The sequence below is a fragment of the Diadema setosum genome, chromosome 1 (genome assembly GCF_964275005.1).
Source record: "Diadema setosum chromosome 1, eeDiaSeto1, whole genome shotgun sequence".
In the NCBI taxonomy this organism is placed as follows: domain Eukaryota; kingdom Metazoa; phylum Echinodermata; class Echinoidea; order Diadematoida; family Diadematidae; genus Diadema; species Diadema setosum.
Window position 1 is genome coordinate 10,998,391 of NC_092685.1, and position 25,564 is coordinate 11,023,954.

At 39.6% G+C, this 25,564-nt stretch overlaps 1 protein-coding gene across 1 annotated transcript; it reads left to right on the top strand.

Annotated features, from left to right (window-relative positions):
* Positions 1 to 3,613: 3,613 nt before the first annotated feature.
* Positions 3,614 to 25,092, top strand: LOC140226785 (selenoprotein N-like). The gene is made up of 9 exons (XM_072307214.1): positions 3,614 to 4,064; positions 9,306 to 9,428; positions 13,947 to 14,284; positions 15,494 to 15,645; positions 16,453 to 16,706; positions 19,239 to 19,344; positions 20,450 to 20,621; positions 22,573 to 22,680; positions 24,854 to 25,092. Exons 1-9 carry the CDS (start codon positions 3,687 to 3,689, stop codon positions 24,933 to 24,935), a joined length of 1,713 nt encoding a protein of 570 aa, XP_072163315.1. The 5' UTR covers positions 3,614 to 3,686; the 3' UTR covers positions 24,936 to 25,092.
* The last annotated feature ends 472 nt before the right edge of the window (positions 25,093 to 25,564 follow it).

Genomic DNA, 25,564 nt, shown 5'->3' on the forward strand with positions numbered 1-25,564 from the left:
GAAGAGGCGGTGGTGTTCCTGCTGGCCCCTATCTTTCGTGGTCTCTTGAACTTGGCCCTTATCGCTACGCCTCGTGGTAAAAACAGCAGGCAGAATATTATATCAAGCTATATTCACTGTCTGCATTGACTTGATGATAGCCAAAGGATTACTAAACTCTTCTAGTTCCTCTACGTTCGATGCAGACGACCGTGGCGTGGCTTGGTGCGGTGGCTGTAAAGATCCTACGTATTCTCTACGCGTAAATACAGTCAGTGTGTAGGATCGGGATAATGATCTTTGCTGTGATGTGTGATGGGGAACCTGTGTGATGTACGCACCACCAGCTGATGGCTGAGCCCGAGTCTGTTGGAAAGTACAGCCGCCGCCTTCTTCTTCTTCTGAAGAAGAAGACTGTACTTCAAACCTGTAGTCAAACCTGTGTGGTCAAACCTGTCTATAGCGGCCGGCCAGCCAAGGGAGACGAAAAAAGTGGCCGCTAACATAATACCATACCATACTTTTTTTTCTCTCAGAGGGAATTGTTTTTAGTGGCCGTATACGGCAGGTGCCCGCTAGCGTGTTTTTTTTAGACGGCACAGATTGGGGACCCTAACCCTAACCCCCTAAACCTAACCCTAACCCTAACCCTAACCCAACGTGTTTCCCATAGGTTTAATACGCGCCATGCCCCAATCTGTGCCGTCTAAAAAAAAAAAAAAAAAAAAAAAAAAAAAAAAAAAAAAAAAAAAAAACGCTGCCCGCTACAGACAGGTGGCCGCTAAGACAGATTTTACTTATGTGGGGACTTGATGCCCATTTGAAGAGGACCAGCGATAGATGGCCATACAGCAGTGTGTGTATATTCATAATCGTTATGCGTCGGAAACCGCTGACCTTGAATGATGTAATATAGAGTCAAGTCTGTCTCTTTTTTTTTTGTATTTGTATATTTTATTAATTTTCATGATTACAAACAATACAAAAAAAAAAGAGTCAAGTCTGTCTTAGCGACCACCTGTCTGTAGCAGGCACCTGCCGTTTACGGCCACTAAAAACAATTCCCTCGAGAGAAAAAAAGCGTAAATAAAAAGAAAACTGCCTCTAGCGGCCATCTGTCTATAACGGCCACTTTTTTCGTCTCCCTTGGCCGACCGCTATAGACAGGTCTGACTTTACAATTTACACATTTATCAGCTACACCAAGGAGGTTTAGAGATGGAGTTCCACCTTGCTGAAATTATTCAAACAACTGTCAGTTTTCTGTTGATGCACAGGAGAATTCTACAGGTGCAATATTGTGCCTTTGATGATCGGGGTTCGATGCAGCCGCCTTTCTGAGCAATATGTTAATTAAAGTTGAACGCTGTTATCATGAACTACTGTGTTTGTTAATTTGTGAACGAAAATGAAATTTCATCCAATGAAAAAGCATGCGATACAATCCCGTCAAGAAATATGTGCAAAAGTTGAGTTGTATGTTGTGAAAGTCGGCCTATTTGAAAATGTACACTCACTGCAAAGCCGATTTTGTTATTTTCCTATCACTGCCGACAAAATGAAACTGATATGGTATTATCTTCAAGTCGGCCCCCTATAGTTCTTTTTTCATTTATATGTCATATTAGACATGTATGGTCAAAAACCTAATATTGATTTTTAGTTCTATTCGCGCATCCCCACTATACCAGTATCAATGTACCCATCATCCTTAAAAGAAGGGACAGTGAAAAGTAAAAAGGACAAGTCCACCTTCGTAGACATGTGGATTGAATGAATGCGGCAATATTAGATTGTACAGCTTGTTATGTTACTTCATGTGCAGAACGATATAAAGAAATTATAAAGAAAATCAACATCATTGAGGAAAGCACCTATAACAGTTCTTATCAACAATGACGTCATTTTCCAATATTTCGCTCATTTGTTTGGTTGGTTGTCGTATCAGACATGTAGATTGAGTGAACGCAGCAATATTAGTAGAGCACATCAGTGAGAGTTTGAGCAAAATCGGACAATCCGTTCAAAAGTTATGAATTTTTGAAGTTTCTGCTCAGTCACAGCTGGATGGAGAAGACTGTTATAGCTTGTGATGTCATATAAAGAAAGTATAAAGAAAATTCAAGATATTCTCATTCTTCTCACATGATAAAAGAACACTCGACTTCTCTCTTTCAGAAGTCAGGGGGAATAATATTACCCCTAACATAAGTCAGTAACAGGTCGACGAAGAAAATGTGCACTTTATTCAAAAAGCCAACCCAAGTTTTGTGAAAGTCTCTTTTCATTTTCGTTATATCGTTGTACGCATGTGACATCATACACTGTAGTAGTCTTTTCCTCCAGCAGTGATTGCACAGATATTTAAAAAATTCATAACTTTTGAACGGATTGTCGGATTTTCCTCAAACTTTCACTGATGTGTTCTACTAATATTGTTGCCTTCACTCAATCCACATGTACTTGTATGAAGGTGAACTTGTCCTTTAAAAGCATATTCTTTTGAGTGATGGAGAGCTAGTGCATGATACTGAAACATCCCAGAGGTTCACTGGTTATGATCGCATGTTGTCTTCTATTCAGACCTTTCTACAAGTGTATTGATATAATTTCATTTTGGCAAAAAAAAAAGTCAAAATTTGAAGCGGAATATTGATAAGTAATTTTGAAAATCTATATCTATTTTATCTGTATAATATTCATTCCATCAAAGGCCGACTGGGCCTAAAGTTACGATGGCGTCAGCTCGACCTGTCACATGCCACTGACGTGGTTTTACAAGCCGCGTTACTAGGCACACGTTTCACAGCTGCACCCCTCCCCCCCCCCCAAAAAAAAAGAGTGATAAATGAATTAACAAATACTAGTATGTCAAACCTGTCTATAGCGGCTACCCAAGGGAAGCGAAAGAAAAATAAAATTGGTGGCCACTATATTCACAGGTTCTTTGGAACACGCGCTCTTTCTCATGGAGACTAGGAATTGTTTTTAGTGGTCGTCGGCCGCTACTATTTTCGCTTATAATAATATACAAGTAAATATATTCCTAACGCTCGCACTTGATAACACTAAGATTCATTATGTGATTGCATTTTATAGGCATATACTTACACAGGATGAAAATAAAATTTAAAAGAAAAGGAAACCTAACAGCCTTGTCAGACCGATCAACAGATGATGAATTGGAATCCATTTGTAGAAACCAAAAATGAGAAAGAAAACAGTAAACCAAAAGCCATATACCCCCGGCCCCCCGAATGGCATGCAGAAACAACCATAAAATGGAAATTTCCACCTCCCTGAAAAAACAAACAAACAAATAAACTACGAAATGATTGTTCGTCATGCTTTGTCACGTCAGGTAGGGCCCTACTATTAAAAAAAAAAAATAGTAAAGTGGCATCCGCAGGCATGATTGTTCATAATTCTTTCTCGTAGCGGATGGGGGAAATAGGTCTGAGAACCGAGAATAGATCATGACAAGAGATTTTGCTTACTTCCGGGTTTATGGGGCAAACGTGCAGCAGCGCAGCAGCTAGCTAGCTAGCTAGCAGCGTGTGATCAGAGTACGTACGCTCACCGCTAGTTTTGTCAGATCTATTCTTTCGGTGAGCGACTTTGTTCATCGCCCCATTCGAAATCTCTGTGGTATGAACTGTATTTTTCAGTCATTACATGTCCTTCGATGATGTAGTCGACTGGTTATTATGCCGCTCACAAGCAGAAAAAGGCCGCCAGATCATGGCGGACAGGAGGCGAATGACGGCAGCCCTGTTCTGAAAACCGTCGTCAACACCTCGACTCAGACAGACTACCCACTACTTCCCCCAGGCCACAAGCGGGCACGATGCGGCTGGAAGACCGTGGTGGTGATATCGCTGATGGTTGCTGTCGTGGCGGCGGTAGCAGGTCGTGTGGTCAGCAGGATGATACACAACAGATATGTTATGGAGGATATGCAGCTGAGTGTTGGCGAGGAAGGTTTGAACGTTTTCAGGGCGTACGATAGAGACGGTGATGGGTACCTCAACGTTATTGAATTTGAACCCCTGTTGGAGCGGTTGGACATGATTGATGAGACAGAGGTAAATTTAAAGTTGGGCATTTATTTGTAATTTTTGTATGTGTTTGAGTTTCAATAGGGTTCAATACCCAACACGGCGCCCCCAACACTTCATATGACCAGGGAGGTGTTATAGAGATGGAGTGGCAACTCTTCGTAATTCATGCAAACGCATGTTTGGGTTCAAGGCGTTACAATGGGATGTCTAGCATTCCATTACGCTTTGAAGTCATGCTCGGCACCGCTCTGGTTTGCAAGACGAAGTTCGGAGACGAAGAACGCATTTCACCTTTCGTTGAATTACAAGTTTTATTTCACCGTAAGATTTTAAATGAAATACTCGAATTGATTTAGAATAGTTTAGGAAAGAATTCAATATTATAAACATGTATTTCTAGTTTCTTCGTAATGCGCAAATCGAAATGAAATGAAAATTAGGCCCTCTTAAAATCCTAATATTTTTCTATAGTGCGCATATTTGTGCATGTTAGTTTTTTAATCTTTTAATCTGGGATATTTTGATCTTTCAAATACAGTACTCCGCTAAAGCGTATTCCAGCATGCTTTTAAACTATTTGCTGTTAAAATTGTTAGTTTTACACTGCATTTTGGTTCGCTGCTCCAATTCAAGTTACACAAATTCATTGTTGCCATCACATTGAAAGAGAGAGCGAATTGCAGTAGGGGCAAGTATTTCTAGATGTGAGAGCGCTAGTCCCGATTATTGATGCTCTCTTTTGTCAAAGCACATGGGTAACACCTGTAGTTGAACGCATAACTTCTCGGCGGCGCCGCGCATGACTTCAAAGGGGAGCAGTAGTTGTCTCTCCTTCTCTAGCACCTCCTTGATATGACCGTAAACAAAATACAATTGCATTGACCATGTTGACACAACATAAACAGGACTGGCGGATTTCATGAGCTAACAAGCGAAAAAAAAAAGTGGGGGGTAACCGCAGCAGCTACCCATACGGGGTTGGGGGGAGGGGGGGGGGGGGGGGCTTCACTGGAAGAACATAACCCTATGCGCACACTGCACACTTGAAGATCTCTATCTATTTCTATTTAGTGCCACTTAAGTACTTCCAGGTTAAAAAAAAGTGTGGGGGCCAAAGTGATGACGCCTCATATGTATTCCTGTGTATGGTGCACAGAAAGTGTGGGGGCCCAAGCCCCGCCCCCACAGCCCCCACGGTTCCACCGGCCATGATGATTGAATGCACGTGCACCTTGTCATAGATGGTCTAGGTTGTTTGTTTTGTTTTTTTTTTTTAGATTTTTTTTTTTTTTTTATATGATAATGCACAGTTTACAACTGTACACAGCACAGGAGTGCCATTAACTGCGAACAGCCGGAACGCGAAGCTCCCACAGTTACTGTGTACAAGGAGCACCATGGGGTCACTGGGGTGGGGGGGGGGGGGGGGGGAGGGGACATATGGAATACAGTGTAATTTATTTCACAATTAATAGTTCAATTATTTAGACAAATTACTTTTAAAAATGGAATGATATCAATATGTTTAGAGGTACCGGAACAAAGTGTTAGATTTGGGTGAATAGGTTAAAATCAGACGCTTGTGGGAGGTAAATGACCAAATATGAATCACATGCTGTGTAGGGGCTAGTCTTTTGACAGCAACAGGTGATCATCATGCCCAAGCCAAGGTGAGCACATTCATATCACTCATAACAGACGGTGCCCAGACAAATTCATAGCCACCAGCTAGGTCTCATTCTTGGCTCAGTGGAAAATGCTGCCGATTGAGATCTGCTTTGATCACATCTTAAACCTCAAAAGAGTAAGATAGTTTTAATTAACTATGAATCACAGACCAGCAAAGTCTGAATGACCTTGCCCAAGTGCATTTTCCCTGATTTGTGTAGAGAAAGAAATCGTCTGTGCAGTGATGTTTTGTCTGTGTTCAAGAAATCACCCCATGATGAATTTGTGAAGGATTTATGATTTAATAAGGAATTCTCCTTGAGAAATTGGTCTATATATGAGCCAGATGATGACACAGGAAGCAGGTCAAACTCTTTCTTTATTCAGCTATGTTGCACCAAAATTCCTCAACTTTTACTACACAGTCTGAAGAATCACATTTTATCAAGCTGAGACTGGCTATTGAATGAAACATTCAAAATTCATCACAATCTACACAAGGTCAATATACCAAAGTCTTTATAGTTACATTTTAGGCCAAACATTGCTGGTCTTTCTGTATGATTGTGCACACATTTCTATGTGGGCATCCAAGCATGAGCAGATTTTGTCCCCCTCCCTACACAACCAACGCTGCTGCGTGCAGGTAGCACTTTCAGCTCTTCAGTTATGTAATGTTACGTAACCATGTGAACACAGTTTGACAATGTATTGTCTGTCGTTTCAAACGCTGTCCTGTTCTGAGTGTGCAAAATGCATGCGTTTACAGTCATGACGGAGATAAATCTATTGAATTTTCTGAGTCTGATGTCATGCAAAATGATGATGAAGCACTGACTAAACTTCTTGTTTGACGATCATGGAACACAGCCACCAATGAAGAATTACCATTGGAATGCAGTAGGCTTGCATCAGAAAGAAGAGACCTCTTTCAGCAATGGAAATATTGCATCTTAGCAACTTGGAATCTGTACATAAACATCATATAACCCGTTGAGGACGGACTGATTTTGCTGTAACATGCATTTCCCGTAGACACCTGACCAAGTATTCTTCGGACTCATCTTCAATGGGTTCATTTGCAGTCATGATGTGATATTAAAGGCAGTGAAGATACTAGCTTCAAGAAGTTGATGATCATCAATCCAGATCCATGGGCATAGAATGCTCATTATTGCAAACCTGCTCTTTATTGCAAACCTGCTGTGTACGTACCGTAGTGTGATTCAATGTTACATAGTCTGACAGAGCTTCTCAGTCTTCTTTCAGAAAGGATAAAGACCCAGTGCTGAGTAGCTTGGGGAAACCTGGATGGTTCAATTCATTCACTGCCCACCGGGGTGCATATAAAAACCACGAATAGCACCAGTCAGCGATGACGTGCATCAAAGTGTACACTCATCGCTAACCGTCGACTCCAGTCAAGATTTTGCTGCTGTGTGTGTACTTGCATAGAGATCACTGATGAAGCTGTACACAATTTGTTACGGGGATTTTCAAACATTATGATCCAAACTGGGCTCGCCTTCCCCCACCATGAATCCCCACAGTACAGGGTCTTTAACCTGTTGAGGAAGAGCTGGCTGTGCTATAAAACACATTTCCCTTAGATACCTGCCCGAGTATACTCTGGACTAGTCTTCAATGGGTTAAGAAAGATGAAGACCACAGGCTTCTATGAACGCATGTGGTTTGAGTCCCAGCCGACATTAGCTTGTTTTCTTTCATTTTCCATCTGAGCTAGAAGATGGCTGGACACTAATGGATAGTCCATATTCAGCTGCACTAGCTGGTCTTCCATAGGGTCCAGTTAGATAAGAGGCAGACCACTTTACCAGGTTATGCACCCAGCTCTTTGCGATGACTGAATGAAATGGGATCTTCTGTACACGCGGCTGTGACTCTCTCATAGAACCTCTATTATGTCCTCGAGGGACTGAGTGTTTGGTTACAGCTCGTTATTCGGAAGGTTCGTTATTCCGAAGGCTCTTCAGTCCGAAGATTCCTTATTCCGAAGGTTCGTTTTTCCGAATTTCATTTTCGGATGAACAAATCTTCAAAATAACGAACCTTCGGAATAACGCCACAAATGTTCGGATTAATGAACCCTTTTTCATTTTCGGATTAACGAACCTCTTAGGTATAGAGAATTTGCCTGTTTCGGATTAACGAACCTTCGGAATAACGAACCTTCGGAATATCGAACCTTCGGAATAACGAACAGCACCCGAGTGTTTTGCCTGTACCAGAGGGGACAGTGTGATTACACACATTGCTTAGCTACACAGGAATCAAACCTGGGTCATATGGATTAGAGGGTGTTGCCTCTAGTAAGGTCTGTTAAAACGTGGCTCTAGATAGTCACAAGAAATCCTTGTGAAATGGTCAAACAAAATAACAGGCTGATATGTGCAGGTGATAAGGCCTTCAGGTCACTGTCACTAGATAACCTATCACTGCCATAGGAGATGTGTTTTATCAAGGAGGTTTGAGAAATGGAGTACAGTAACAACAGTCTCATTCCCTTTGATCCCATGTTTCATGCCGCCATTCAGAAATATTTGAAGTATGTGCTAAACTGGAGCTTCCTCACAGATAGGAAGACAATTGATTCATGTGGCATTGCATCATGACTCGTCACTCTCAAAGGAAGATATGTCTTTATGATGGCATTCCTTTTCGCCGTCCCTTAGAAAGCAAGCAGCACATTAACAGTACAGGCACAGGGATGTGCGAATAAAAATTGTACAAAAATTGATGAAATGAAAATCAAGATTACTTGTTTTTACATGACTTTACACTTATCTAATGCATAAATAAATAAAGAACTATACTCGAAAATTATACCATATCAGTTTCATTTGTCGGAAGCGATCGGAAAGATGATAAAATCGGCTTTGTAGTGAGAGTACAGTTTCAAATATTTTCACAACATACAGCTCAGGTTTACATTTTTGCACATACCGTAATCTTGGACGGGATTTACTTTTGTTTCATATGCTTTATCATTAAGAGAACATTCATTCTATTTGACAAATAAACAAGCAGAATATAGACGATATAATGTTAGAGTTTACAATGAATCTTCAGATTGCTCAAAAAGACGGCGGCATGGAACCCTGATCATCAAAGGCACAAGTGCACCTGTGGAGTTCTTTTGTGCATCAATAGAAAAATAGCAGCTGTTTAAATAATTACAGCCAGTTGGAACTCCATCTCTTAAACCTCCTTGGTTTTGTTATGGAATTTTGTAATGATCAAAAGTAGTAATGTTCCATCAGTGGTCTGTTTTTGTATCAAGATAGAGGAACAGATGATGTACTGAATAATATATTTTATAACAATGATGAATTTGCAGACCTCTGTATTGTCTGTATTGTACATTTTTTCTGCTGATTTTGTGCATTTGATAATTGTTACATGCTCTACATATATCATAATGTTACAATTATCAAAAGGTAGTGTACATGCGAAGAATCCATACAAAAATGTCCATGAAAGGATGTGAACTTCTCAAACTGTGCCCACTAACATTCATTTTTTTTTTTTTTTTTTTTTTTTTTTTTTTGCTAATGCTCTGTTTTCTGTGAATTCCAGAAGGGAGATTTCAAGTACGGGGATGAGGACATTGACCCTGCCGAAGAGGTGTTGACTGTAGAGACAGCATTCCAGCCACTGCGCCAAGAGACCATGTCGAAGACCAAAGATATGTCATTTCTGGTGAGATATTTTGCTTTTCTTTTCTATAGTCGGCTGCGTTCACTGTTTTGTAGATGTAGGCTGGCTATCTGAGTTTTAACTCACCTGAGCCATGTGGCCAAGTCAATTATTGCGATCGCTCTTTGTCCATTGCACATTGCCTGTCAATCCCTAACCTTTTAGAATTTTTGTCTTTCTTGTATTTTAAACAAGTGTGCGTAGAAACTTAAGTAACTGAAAGCTAACAGTTGTTCATGGCACTTTGAAGGGTAGCTCTATTATATACCCCGGAGAAATATTAGCCGTTTCATTACTTTCAAATGCAGAAATAGTGGAAGTGTAGAGTTTGTAAAGTTTGTTCCAAGGATCCCTGTGCACAATGTAGACAATGATTTGTTGTTGACATGCTGTCATGTTGCTTGCATGAAGGTTGAAGTTATCATGTCATGCGGGTGAGCCTCCAGCCCCATAGGATCTTTTTTGTTATCTTTATTTCCTCCTTCACTTCTCGGTTACGCTATGTCTGTTTCAACTGTAAAAGATTTCCTCTTTCCTGTTATACATCAATATCATTCAAAACAGGATGAGAGCTCATGAGTGGGCTGTGTATGTAAGCCAAAATTTGCTACGTTTAGAATATTTTAGGGATAAGTACTCGCCAACACAGTGCACCTGCAACTTTTTTTAAAAGTATATTATTGAATTAGGCAAAGGATTTCTTCACCGACTACCTGTAGACTATGTAACTTCTGAAGCCTCCACCAATTAGAAACATCCTGTCATGCTCCATACAAGTGTACATTAAAGGGACTGTACAGTACTGGTTGAGGTGGGGATTCATGTTTTGAACATTCCTAAGTGAGATAATGAAAAGCCTCTTATGAAATATGAAAGAGCATGTAATTTTAAGAAGGATTCAACGTTTATTTGATGAAAATTGGTTTTCAAATGGCTGAGATATCCAAAAAAGTGCTAATAATAAAAGGCGACATGCCACAACTTTATTAGGATCTCTTTGTTTCACCTTGTTTTTGGATATCTCAGCCATTTCAAAACCGATTTTCATCGAATAAACGTTTGATACCCCTTAGAACTGCATGCTCTTTGACATCTCATAGAGTGGTTTCTAAATATCCCGCAAAACGTTAAAAGCTAAATCCTCACCTCGACCAGAACTGTACACACCCTTTAAATGCGGTGCACATCTCTCCTCCCTTCATGTGATTTGAAGTGTCTTGTGTGATGGTGATAGCATTTCATTTGATAACTGTTATGGTCAAAGCTTAACCCGTTGAAGACTAATCCTGAGTATTCTCAGGCTGGGGTGAATTGGAAATGCATATTGCGAAATCAGTTTGTCTACGATGGGTTAATGCAAAATGTTTTCATGTGCCAGGTGCCAGGTGAGATATTTTTTTTTTTTTTAAAAGGGAAGAACAATTGCAATCTACCATCATACTCAACATTATCATGACAATTCATATCTGGTATATCATAAAAACAGTTCCCATTTGCCATGAACTGGCTTCACCTCGGTTTGTAGTGCCACTACCCATTAAGCAGTAGGTCACAGGTTCAAATCCCAGACTGGTTCCTTCTGTTTCTATTGGTGTTTAGAATAATTTGGATTGTGCAAGCAATCTTGCCAACAAAGAGTAAAAAAAAAAAGAAATAGAGAAATGTCTGTAATATACATGTGCATTCTCTCTGCAAAACAAATTCTCTTCATTGAAATAGATTACACATGTTGAATTTGCATGTAGAGTAGTACAGTTTCATGTAAACAATATGAAAATGTAGCTCTCTGACATAACTCTTTATGATGTAGATTATTAATAGAATGTTCCGAGGAATTTCCTTACAGTGTTAAGAGTGGGCAGCTAATGCGAGTGCCCAATGTACATTTAACAGGTAAGTGCCTTTGATGTAAAACCAGGTTTGTAGGCCCCTTCAATCATGTGTGCATCATGATTGACAAAATTGACAGACTCTCAGTGAGTCAGGGCTGACACTGCGTGTCAAATGTCCCATGGTACAGTATGACAAGGGGGAAGGCAGGGGAATGGATGTCAAAAGTGAGGGAATAGGGTGAATGTTGAGCAGTTATGACATTAACTTACATACCTGTGGTTCAATGCTGTATCCTTGTATGACTTGTTATTGCTTTGGATGCAGAATTTCCAAAAAATTCTCAATATCTACCTTTAAATGACTGATCCCTAAATTGGCAACATATTTTTCTCTCATAGTAATATACGATATATTGTGAAATTCAGCAGTGTCGATTCAATAATGAAAAGATGATACTTTCTGTAGCAAAATAACCACAGCACTTCATGATAGGTCTGTGATATGTGCCATTTTGTGTGTGTGTGTGTGTGTGTGTGTGTGTGTGGTTTTTGTGTTTTTCCTGATGGTAGTACCTGGGCACGCCCGGTTTCATGGAAATTGTCAGCCCTGATAAGTTGTTGGCCTCTGACAATTACCATAGTAACAGTAACAGTCAGTGACCAGAGCTTCTCAGCCAATCAATTCCAAGGATTTAACTGAAATTGTCAGAGACTGACAACTTTCATAAAACAGTGCCCTGGTAGTACACCTGGAAATCTTTGTCAGTCTGTCTCTTTGATTACAAGTGACATGTCCCCCCCCCCTTTTTTTTTCCTGTATGAGATTGCCGAATTCACATAAGTTTACCACATACTGCAGCATTAACAATTACAAGACAGTATGGTATATCAGCTGTAAGCCAAGCTATTTCTTAGAGATATTGGAAATCTCTCCCTCTTTTCTCTCTTTCTCTCTTGCCCTTGATGCAGTGGTTGGGAAAGAGAAATTTCCTTGTGACAGAACAGGTCTGAAATGATATTTAGGAATTTAATCAACACAACATACACATAAAGACAAACAAACGAACAAAAAAGATGTTGACAGTAAATCTACAGTACAGCATTACAGTTGATATAATTGAGTACAAATTATGGCAGTTGCCATTAGATTGATTTCATGATAATTCCAAACATGAGATATATTATGGACAATATCTAAACTTGCTGTCAATCCATGCCTGTTTGCAAAACTGTGTAGTGTAAATTTGATGGCAGCTACAAATTACCACACTCACAAGTGTATCATGATGACTTGCCCAAAAACCTCCATGAATCAGTGGATATTTTATTTTCAGAGGAAATCTTCTTAATCCAAGTCTATTTTTTTTATTATTTTTTTTTTTTGTGAAGCATTATATCCTTGTTATGGCAGTGGAGCCATGATTCCCTTACAGTGTTAATTGTGTCAAAGTGAGAGTTGCACATCATAGTCAGGAAGTGTACCTATATTAGTGTCTGGAGATCCTGTAAAATAGTCTACGTACAGTACCCAATGAATATCTTCTCTTTGTACATTCTTCGTGAAGTCTTTTGTGCATATCATGTCTGCATTTACCAGCAATGTAGTTAATTATGACACAGGATGGGAGTAAATGGATGTTTTAGGGATGTAATAATAATTAAAAAGAGAATGTGTGATCGCAGAATAACTCATCCTGTTGAAACATATAAGTGAGCATTGGCAATAGTCATAAATAGATCTATATGAAATTAAAGAGTGACCAGTATGAGACAACTCCTTTGGACCCATTTGGTTTTCTCAAAATGACTGCTGTTCTGCTGTGCATATTAAAGAAAAAACAAAAAGGCGTCATTTGTACCAACAGGCACATTGATTTCACTTAGATAAGCATCTGTGATGTGATGATTAAATTAATCTTTATTTTGGTGCTTGCTTGCACATCCACCTTACAGTTAAAGTGGCATTTGGCAATATAAATAGAAAGAGACTGTTCATACATTCAATGCAAAATAATAACATGGGTGCTTTCCCCAAGTGTTACCAGGTAGTTGATGGACCATTCTGGTCATGTGGTCTACGCAAGTTCATCCTATGAACATGAGTGACAAATTCCATGCTATTGTTATGTCAGGCAAGATTTTATACAGTATATCACTTTTTTTAATAAGATTATTTATTCAAACATTAAAGCAATTAGCAGGATTAATCAAAGAATTTGAATACAACATCCTGTGAACAGAAAGTAGAAAAAAAAAATACAAAATTAAGTAATGGTGGCCCAACATCTATTCCTTGTGGTCCTGGCCCATCAAGCCACCACTGTGTTAAGCCTTGCCTTTACATGTAGGTATATTGAAATTTTGCATACCAGTGTACCGTTGAATTGGTTGCTCTCCTCATTTCACTGCAAATCATATCTAGTGGTAAGTACCCATTAGTTTACTTGAAATAACATTACCTGAATAGCTTCCCTATGTTAAAAGTGTAGATAGAAAATTTAACCCTGCAATTTTGTCAGGGTAGATCTCGCAGTCCTATACTGTATACGATTGGTCAAAGATGGAGGTTTAGCTCTCAAAGATAGTTTCAAACAGATAAAGTGTTTGTAGAGTTGGACAAAGGTGTGTGTACTTTTCCAGGTTCCTTTTGTTCACTCGCTCAAAAATTTGTGCATAATTTGACCCACAGAGCAGCAGGTCATCTCTGGCGACTCTGGACAGATGGAAGGAGCCGACGGAGAAAGTGACGGCCTTTCCCAGCAGCACCTTCCGCTCCTTCCTCCCCGACAGCAGCGCCTTCGCAGTGGGCAAGCCCTACTTCATCGTCAAGTCCAAGCTGAACATGTTCACCAACCAGCTGTCCAGCAACCGCTACTATCCGCCGCGGGTCAATGGCAAGGCGGTTCTCATCCACCGCTTGCTGAGTCTCTTCCACCCAAGGCCCTTTGTCTATTCCCGCTTTGGCCCCCAGGGCACCGTGGCACTCGTTCGAGCTCAGAATGCAGACTATGTGGACATTGTGTTCAGGTCTGTAAGAATGAATGATATGACTTTAAATACTACATACACTATTGTGGGGTATATATTTTTGTAAATTATGTGTGTCAGGTGCTACAGTCTATTTGCGAATTTAAGAACTTGCAAAAATATTAAAGGGATGGTACAGTATTGGTGGAGATGAGAATTGGGCTTTAAACTTTTTGCGAGGTACCAAGCAAACACTTATGATATAGTATAGAGCATACCATTTTAAGAGCAATTCAAAGTTTATTTGATGAAAATTGAGTTTAGAATGACTGAAACATCCAAAAACAAAGTAACGCAAAGTGATCGTACTAAAGTGTTGGTCCCACACTTTATTAAATCGCTCTTTTTTTTTTTGGATATCTCAGCCATTTCAAAACCAATTTTCATCAAATAAATGTTGAATTCCTCATAGAAGTACATGCTCTTTCATATTTCATAAGAGGTTTTTCATTATCTCACCAAAAAATGTTAGAAACCTGAAATTAGGTCTCAACCAAAACTAACTATACGATCCCTTTAACTCTGAGCCTGACATGAAAGCAACCACATACGTAAGTGCGTGTTGGTACGCAATACACAGCACATGAACAAGGTGTGCAGTGATACTATACTCTATCATCATGAATTTAACAACTTCTGGAATTGTTGGGAAGTCCTGATTCATGGAAAACTAGACTCACCAAGTATATGGTGTATACAGTATGTTTATATAATATATGTTTGTTGTTGTTTTTTTTTTCTTTTTTTTTTTTTTTTCTGGCAATTGTTACTTTATTGAATGACGAAAAGAATTTTAACTGTGCCATTCTGTCATCAAATAAAGTTCAGGGCTCCATGGTGCAAGATGCCCAGTAAGCAAGAGAAACAAAAAATATCAAACTGACTACAAAGCAATATCTCCTTTGATCAGCAGTTGATTATATTTAGTTATTTTCTAAGGAATTATCCAAGAATTTTTAAGTTGTTGTTTGGACACAAGACCTATTTGGTCACTTATTGTTTGTTTGAGATTGAAGTGGTAAGGTCTCAGTTCCAGAGCTACAGCACTCCCAGCTGTGTCTAAAAGTAATTAACAAAATTTGTGTGATGAAATTCTTATTTTTCATTGTTATTCATCACTTCGCTGGCATGCATCTCCAGATCCAGATTGTGATAAGCCATTTGATGCAAATTTTCTGTTTTGGGGTTCTCACACATACACGCATACAGAATTCATGCAGAGTTCCAGTTGAATGAGCCGCCTAACCATCCATTCTGGTTCACCCCAGCTCAGTTCACTGGTCAGATAGTCATGAGAAAGGATGCCTCACACATTGAGCACTTTCACATGTACGTGCCTGCCAACAAGAGTCTCAATGTTGGTGAGTGGAGCTAGCAGACATCTTCCTATTCTTTCTTTTCTTCTTCACCTTCTCTACCTTCTCACCCTGTCCCTCCTTTCTATCATTTTTTTCCTTTTTCATACCTTTTTCTTCTTTACCTCCCTTCTCCTCATCCTTCCTGTTTTGCTTCTTTTTCTTCTTTGTCACCTTTTCATATGTTTACCTTTAATAGTAGTCATTTGTTTCACAAAGCAGTATCAGTAATGCACATAATATGATCGGTTACATGTGAAGAGGTCTTTACACTTTGGTCTCATCAAAGACTGACCTCAAGCGTAGATTCTCCTGACTAGGCCCCTAGAAGACTGGAGATTCTGTCTACTCAAAAAATTGCATCATACCGAGGTGCAAGGTCCCTCTGTGGTCAGGATCCAGGGCTGGCTTTAGGGCCCTGGAATCTCTAGGTTTATTGATGCTCTCTGGTGCCATCAAACCTAATTTTGGATATACATGACAAAATTTAAGTTGACCTGGAGAAACTTAAATATCGAGTAGGAGAAAATACATCTTGAGCAGGAGCTTGTCAACATGATAAGCTACCTTTGATAAGCTTCGTCGTATGGATGTATGCAGAATTTAAGAAGACAAGAGCTTATCCTCGAAGTTAGCTTACAACTTGAAGTGAAAGTTCACCATCTGTATGTGAGTATTATCTATTTATGTGAGAAATACACATTAAATGCTCTTGCATTGCTCACATATTTCTTTGTTGTTATGGTGAGGGTATTTTATTCGTTATTCTTTCACTTTTGTCTGTGTGTATCATGACATTGGTCACTTTGGCAGACATGGAGTGGATGAATGGTCCTAATGAGGTGGAGCACATGGAGGTGGACATCGGCTACATGCCCCAAATGGAGCTCACCGTCCCAAGGCCGTCCAGCCAGGTCATCATCTACGCTGAGAATGGGGATGTCCTCTTCCAGCCCTCCAAGCCCATCGAGCCGGTCGGCAGAAGGCAGGACATAGCATGGGATCAGGAAATAAGCATGGAGGAGGCCCTCGGGCTGCTAGAAGTGGAGATGTACCCTTTCAAAAAGGTGGGGAGGAATTTCTGTATCAGTACTTTACTTAGAAAGTTTTTGTAATTGCGTGATAGATCTGTGTGGGTGTGATGGAAAGGGAGAGGTATGTTTCTATTTAAAAAGAAATACTTCAGGAGAACTTCACGAGACTGAGTTTTGACTTCCTGGTAGTCATGAGCTGTTTAGTAGCTCCCTTCTGTCGTGCTGATTGCATTGTAGAGTAAAGAAATGTTACAGTGTAAAACCACACTCGAACAGTCATTTTATTTCATGCATGTTGCGTTATTATTTGTAAAGAAAGTAGCTATTGCAAACATCTGAGTCTAATTCTTCTTAGAAACAAACAAAAAATAATAATCCTTCTCACCATGCTAAATAGAAACATTTGATCGTACTGATTGCTAAAACACACAAAAAGAGGTATCAACGTCTCTCAAAATCTATGCTTAGTTATACAATTAGATCACATACCTTTGACAAATTAGTAGTACACAATTTGAATTTGTGGTGTAGGATTTCTATAGGTGCCAAACCAAAGTTCATAAGTCATCAAAAAATAGTTCTTAATGTATTTTAAACAATGCTTGAATCAGTATGCTGAAAGCATGGGTTAATCATCTTCCTTGCCAGACAACACCAGCGGGGAGCATGTAGAAATGGGACAGGTATTCATGTCACCTCTGCTTCTGTGATAGAAGCATCTTCCGTCAGAGGTGTCAAGGCATGAAAGATAGGTTCTTTCCTTCGTGCACCATTGTGTGCCTAAGACGACGAGGGGGCGGGGGAGGAATTGTGTGAACGAGGGACCCTCTTCATCTAGACGTTTGCAGTTATTTTAAATCACAATTTATTGCAGTTACTGCGACGAAACTCATTGGTTGTTTCCTGGCTGATGTCATAGCAGGCATGCAATCATTGTATGTATGGTGTAATAATTGCAGTCACTGTAGGGAACCAGGAAACGACCAATTAGCCATTAGCGCTTAAGCGATCGCCATGGTAACTTCAATTTGCCAAATCTTTTTCTGTAATGGGCCCAGATGATGTCCTTGGATGAACAACAATCCACTTGCTATAATTATGGTACGCTGCTGTGGTAACTGCAATTTGCAGAATTGTTTATGTTACCGGCCAAAATTGTTGTTGTACATAGCAATTCTGTAACAGTATGTGAACTGTGCTTAATTTTGGCACCAGCGTGGTGTAATTATGCATGTACGGCACGTATGGCACACCAGTTTGCATTAGGATTAAACTGGATGTGAGAAACAGCAGAATGTTGAGTGAAGTATACAGGGACATGTGTCACTAGATGGTATATGTTGACATGCAGTACTGCAGGGGCAGTGCAGTGTGAATATATGCAAGTGTAAGGGCAGCATACCCACTGGTGTGCTTATAAAATGTGAAATAGGAAGATTTTTGTTATAGATTATGTAATGAGCTTTTACAGATGTCACAGTTCAAGTTAAAAAGAGATTAATTTGCAAATGCGAGATGAGTCTTACCCTCTGTATTTTTTTTTTTGTAGGTACAACAGGATTTTCTGCTCTCATTCTAAAAGTGATTTTTCTTATTTTCTCTATCACAACGTGATGCCTTCTCTTTTGCTCAATATCACAGTAAATACCATGTATTGCAGCTAGTGGTATCAGGGCCTTGTTTCATAAAACATGTTATCTGTGACAAGTTGTGATAGTTGTTACAAGCTACTGAAATTCTTGCATCTGATTGGCTGAGAGCAAATTTGTCACAGAAATGTAGAAGTTGTCACTGACAGCAAGTTTTCTGAAATGGGGCCCAGGCAGTGAAGATTATGCATGAAGATATTGCATCACAGCATTTGACTTTAAGATTCACTTTGTCCTTGAAAATGTGTGGGGTACGATTGTAGGTTTTGGTTTGTGGTCTTTATGCCACCAGGTGTAAGTTGGGCTTGTGCCAAACATTCCCGTAGTTCCGAAGTGAATGGCATATCGGTGCCATGATATACAGTGGCTGACCCGAAAAGGTCATCGATTCTTGAAAACATCCAGCAGGGTTTGTTTCCACAAACGGTAGCCACAATATAGGCTCACATATCACAAAGGCACATAAGAAAAGAAGAAGAGTATGACATGCACTGGTAGATGAGTATATCAAAATTTTGCCGTGTATATTTGTGCTGTTAAAAAGTGGGTATCATTCTTCTCAAAGCCATATCTGTCCCCTTTGGGCATCATTTGATTAACAATTTCATCCCTTCATTACATTAAAGAGGTCAAACTTGCCCACTAGATAATGGTTTGTCCAGTCAATGTAATCAGTGTAATTTTACTGTATTTGTTTCTTTTTTTTTTTTTCTTTTTTTTTTTTTGGGGGGGGGGTTCCCTTCTGAAATATCAGACTTTGTCATGATGACAGGATGTTGCCAGTGATTTTACACAGCAGCTTATTCACTGACAGTACGTAGCTAGTGGTGGGTTATTTGACGTGAAGTCCTTAAAGAGATGTCTTTTCTATTTTTTGCTGCTGTATTACTCATTTCCTATATTCCTCCCTCTGCAGATTGAATACCTGCCACTTGACCAAGCTTTCAAGCAGGCTCAGGCCAGTAACAGGCTTGTACATCACATCATGCTCTGGGGCTCACTAGATGACCAGTCCTGCTGAGGTGAGGGAGAGAGAGATCAAAGTCTCTTCTAACAGGAGCGTCCATTGGTTACGGTTAATAGATCGATCACACTGGCATGGATATCACCAAAGTTTTGACAGCATCCCATATACTGTGGGATAAGTCAGATGAAGTCTGTTATTCTAGTCAACAGCCAAATCAACATGCACCATGTGCAGTTAGGATATGGCTGTAGATTATTTTCCATCTAATTTCTCACAGAAAAATGTGAGAAAGTTTGGATATTTATCTTTTTGAATGTAAATATGCGGCTGCAAGCTCAAAAACTTTCATTAAAAGTCAGTTGTGAAGAAAACTCAAACAGCATGAAAATATAGGGCTAATAAGATAATTGAGTTGTCATTTTGAGATGGAGCAAGTGCAGACGCTAATTCATTCAGCTTTTTAATCATAAAACCTTGATTATGCTTTTGTTGGACATCTTATATTCCCAAAGTATCTAGACTTGTGTTGCATTTCTCCAGTTGCCCAATGCACAGTCCACCTGTAAACTGCCCAGTACTGCAGTGGCCACCTTGATTTCATGTTTGTTTTTTTAAAGTCGAGAAATGGTCGGGACCACAAATTTACAAAGTAGTGTACTGGACACTGTTTTCAATATTGTGGAATTCAGCTATGTTTTAGGTTCTAGATCTGTGATCTCTAGTTTTCCTGCTTAATCAGTATGGAGCCTTGATTGTCAGTTTGCATTCTGAGTTGATATCCTTATCAGCATCATGATACCATTACCCTCATGATAAAAAGTACAGTCAAGCCTGTCTTTGTAGAGGCCACCCAAGGGAGGTTTAAAGAGTGGCCATTGTAGACAGGTGGCCGCCATAGACAGGATTGGTAACATGGCTTTTCTCTTGGGGGCGAATTGTGTTTTAAAATAGTGGTCGCATATGGCAGGTAGTTGCTGTAGATGGTGGTCGCTGTAGACAGGTTTGACTGTACCTGTAATTACAAACTATTTCAGCAGGATTTCTTTTGTTTTGTTTTTGTTTTATTTTTTGCTACAAATATTAGTCAGGATGCTAGTGATTACTTCCTTGTCCTTTTTTTTTTTAATACAACTATCCATCACGCTTTCATTTTTGCCCAGGTTCCGGGCGGACTTTGCGGGAGACGTCTCTCGAAAGTCCGCCCGTCCTCAAGCTGCTTGGCGACCACTTCGTCAGCAGCTGGTCCCTGGTCGCTGACCTGGAGGCCGTCCAGGAAAACCAGTATGACCCCCAGTATGCGCGTCTCGCTACATTGTCATTAGAAAAGTACAGGTAGGTGCAGTGTCATTAAAGCAAGATGATCTTGTGATAGTCTTAGAATTTTAAGACAGTGATCTGTGGAGAGTTAAATGTTGTCTAACACTGTGTCCCACATGCCTTAGGGAAACAGGATACATCAGCCCATGAGGCTTGCAGAAACTGAAAGTACCCAAGGTGTGGTTCAATGTCCCAGCCAAGTTAAGGCTCGGACATTTTGAGAGTTTTTTGAGTTCGTACCACTATCAAATTGAAACTCAGTTCTTGAAGGTATTTAAATTCTTTATATTTACCTATACAAAGATTAATCCTACCTGGTAATATTTCATCAGGTCTAATGGAGTGTCTTGAAATAGGCTGTTAAAACTGTTTGCATTATGATGTCATAACAGTGGGTTAGATACATATGAAATAAGGCAAATGGTACATCATATGAAATGCTAAAGAAATGTATAAAGACTGTAGTGTCCATTATTCTTGGCACTGAAGTCAGAAGAACAGTCATTTTTTTTATTTCTTTGTGAGATGCTGACTAAGGAAAATGTCAGGCTGCAGACAAGTGAGGTACATATTCCATGTGTCACGTATGTTACACAAACACAATGCCCACTATGATGAGCCAATTTTAATTACTTTCCTGTACTTACGGCACTCAAACGACCATAGCCTCCTGTTATTGATCAAGGTTCAATTTCATTTTTGGAAAACAGTTTTCCTGCTGATGCATTGTTTCATTTAAAGGGCAGCCACCACACTTTTGTGTGGGAAGAAAATACCACCTGGTAGCTTTGTGTGATCAGGGTTGAGGGATGATGTTTTGAAAAAGGTGAACTTTAAGAATTAAATCTTTTTGTTTACCCAGTTCTCAGAACAAAATATGTGCTGATTTAGAACTCCTTTTTTTTTGGCACTCTTTATACCCTCGCCAAACGAAGTTTGAAGGGGGTATATAGGAATCAGCGGACGGTCGGGCGGTCGGTCGGGCGGTCGGTCCGTTGCAAATCTTGCGTCGCGAACTACTTCCTCAGTTTTCAACCGATTCCCATAAAACTTGGCACAGATTGGGTTGTAGATGTGCAAGACGTATTTTTTGACAGTACCCAAAAGTACGTTGCCATGGTAACGGCATATCGTCGGTTGAGAATGATAAGGGCGTTAAGTCGTCACAAAACCCATAGTGTTCAAGATAACTTAACGCCCTTCTCATTCTCAACAGACGATATTATGGGCAAAAATGGGTACAAATCTTGCGTCGCGAACTCCTCCCACAGTTTTTGATCAATTTTTATGAAATTAGGTACAGATGTTCATCTGAATATGTTAATGTGCAAGACACATATTTCCGCAGTGGCAAAAAGTGCGTTGCCATGGTAACGGCATGTTATTGGTAAAATATAGGGCAAAATGCTTCATGGCAAAACTGCTTCATCAGTGTTCTTCCAATTCTCATGGAATTCATATTGAATGTTTGTCTTAGGATATAGGTCAGCATGACACATTTCTTGACAGTGACAAAAAGTATGTTGCCATGGTAACAGCTCACATATTATGAGCCAAAATGATGGAAAATTTTGTGTTGCAAACTACTTCCTCAGTTTTTGCCCAATTTCCATGAAACTTGGTACAGATGTGTGCCTTTGGTTGTAGATGTGCAAGACGCATTTTTCGACAGTACCCGAAAGTATGTTGCCATGGTAATGGCATATTAATGGCAGAAGATCAAGGAAAGATCTTGCGGATTTAACTACTTCCTCAGTTTTTTGACCAAAGCTTATGAAATGTTGTTTGGCGGGGGTATAACCAGTCGCTGTAGCGACATTTCTAGTTTATCACTGTCACATAACTGACAATTTTAAAAGCCTGCAGAGTAATGGCATAGGGCACCTGTATTTGGTTATCACTCATCAGACATAGGACATTAGAGTCACATGTTTGATTGGTTGTTTGTGTGTTTGTTATGTAACAGCTTCCCTGTGGTAATGCTGGTCTTGCTTCCAAATGGAACCGTAGTCCACGACATCAATGCCAATGATCTTCTGGATGCCAGCAACACAGATAATGCAGGCATCATGGAGTAAGTGTCCATGCATCTTCTTAGGAACATGTTTTTTTTCTCCTTCCTTTTTTTTTTTCTTTTTTTTTGTTAGCCACATTTTATTAAACATGCAAAAAATCTGAACTGTTGGTGAATTAATTTTCTTGAAGGTGCACCTCAGTCAGAGGACTTTAATTGACAAAAATATCACCAGTGCACCATGGTACTATAATTGATTTACTTTGTGTGTATGTATATGTGTAGGTATTCAAGGTACCATTGATTAGCCCTGTCACAGATGCACTGTGGGATAGCTCAGTAGCACTGTCGCTTCTGTTTGCAATGCAATGCAATTAATGCATGCATTTTTTTCATCACTACTCTTTTCCTCAGTTTGAATTTGGCATGCAAAGAGTTTACATGTTCTCAATTAGACTGATTTGCAGCCATTCAAGTCATGGATCATCGCTGTGACGCTGCAATGTGCTGGTCACATGATGATAAACAAAGAAACCTTCCAGAAATATTTCTGGATAAAAGACATGACCTGGGTTTAAAGGGGAAGGCTAGTAACTGATCAGTGGAAATGCTGGGAGATGATTGTTCCAATCCTTATGGGATTCATTCAAGAGTTCATTGTATATCTATTGTTGTGTGAAAATGATTTGCTTCAGAATGGTCTCATATTCAAGTAATGTGCAGTTTAATGCTTCCAGGTTAGCGTCCCTGGTCAGTGACGGAGCATTAATCTGCACATTACTTGAATATGAGACCGTTCTGAAGCAAATCATTTTCACACAACCATAGATATACAATGAACTCTTGAATGAATCCCATAAGGATTGGAACAATCATCTCCCAGCATTTCCACTGATTCCCACTGATCAGTTACTAGCCTTCCCCTTTAATAGTTGGTTGACATGCTCTGCCGCATGTGCTGCTTCTTCCTCTAGCCATCCTGTTCACATTAGTGAATGTTGTCACTGCTGGTCCTGAAAGCTAGATGCAGCCCAGACCAGATCCAGCTTGCTATCTAGTCATCTCATAATGCATCTGAAACAAGAAGGCATTTGCATATGGCAGAACCCCACATTGGAGGGTTGGGGGGGGGGGGGGGGTGAAAGTAAGGATGTTTTGAACATATTAATTTTTCTTCTTTAGCAACTGAACACAGTTTTGTTAGGTTTGCGGTAATACCATGTGTATGTAGTCCTTATCCGGATCGTTGCTTGGCAGAGCCTAGAGAGAGGAGAATTGAGGAGGGAAGCGAAACATGGGGGTTGTAAGGAGGGCAAAAAGTGAAGAGTGGGGACAGTAATGGGCTGGAAGTTGAAGTTGCACTAGTGGAGACGGTAGAAAAGGGAACAGAGAGAGTGGTAAGGAAGAATAGAGTGAGAATCAAGTAAGATGTTCGGACATCGTTGGGAGGAGAAAGATGAAATAGAAGGGAAGGGGAAAAGGGAGGAGTTGAAGGTTGGAAAATCATGGAGATAGGAGAGAGAAATGAAGATTCAGGAAACCAAAGAGAAAAACGAAGTTGGTGAACAATGCAGACTATGGAACGGGGAATCAGCTGAAGAAAGGATGAATAATCCCAAAGGAAAGGTCATCATTTGGCCCTTCCAATTTTTGTCATATCAATTTTGTTACTTGTCAGACTAATATAAGCATGCATGTACTGTGAATTATATTCTATAGATTATAATGTCGGCAATTTAGTGTCTCCGCAAGCAGTAGATGGGACCCACCTTTTATTAGGATCACTTTGTCTTACTTTGTTTTTGGATATCTCAGGCATTTCAAAACCAATTTTCAGCAAATAAACTTTTAATTCCTCTTTGAATTGTATGCCCTTTCAGCATTTTACAAATTGATTTCTAAGTATCTCACTAAAACATAAAAGCTGAATTCTCGCCTCAACCAATACTATACCATCTCTTTAGAAATGAACAGGCTTGCTGGACTTCTTTGCTAATGCTTTCGGGCATATGGGAAAGTAAGGATCTAACAGTGACATGTTCTGATAAGCTATTTTCATCAACCAAACTGTTCCAGTATAGTGCCTGTTTTTACTACCCAGGGAATGAATAGCCTCATGGGTTGCACATGTCGCTGCACATTGAAAAGTTGAGCCAAACAAACTAGAAGGGTTGTGAGTTTGTAGCTGAAGTCACAAGTTCATTGGATGTATGCTGTCCGTGTCTTTTTGCAGCACATTTACAGACCCGCTGGTGACCAACTATGCCAAATTCCTGAAGGATGGCATCAACAAGGCCAAAGCTGTTGGATATTAACCACATAAGGACTGACCACATCAGTGGACAAGATGGACGATACTGATGACCAGCAGTTCCACACGTTTAGATGTATGCAAATGATTTTTTTTTAATGTCTCGTTTTGTTGTATGTGGAAAGAATGAATATCATCATTTTATGTGCCAAATTTTTATGTGAACAGCATTTATTTTCATTATCTTATTTTATATCTAAATGTGATTAGACTTCGATTTTTTTTTTTTTTTTTTTTTTTTTTTTTGGGGGGGGGGGGGTTTATTTTCTACTTTATTATTGTCAGGGCTTATTCTTGCCAATGTATACCTGTGAAAGGTAGAGCTATGTTGGCAGAATTTTCATTGTGGATTGCATTGACATTCACTTTTATAAACAAGTATAATGTTGGTCAAAACAGATTAAATGTCTTCCTGACTGTTCATCTAGTGATCAGGCTCCATATTTTTATTTTTAATGCTTAGATAAGTGCAATGCTGTTCCTAGCTGCTGTATGCTATATTTTGCTTGTCCCATTTCCTGTTAACTTTTTTTCTTCACTTTTTTCCGTTGGGATGTGACATGTGTCTATCCATTTCTTTTCATTCATAGCATCCTTTGTGTTTCTACATTCTTGTCCTTCTATTGCAGGTGT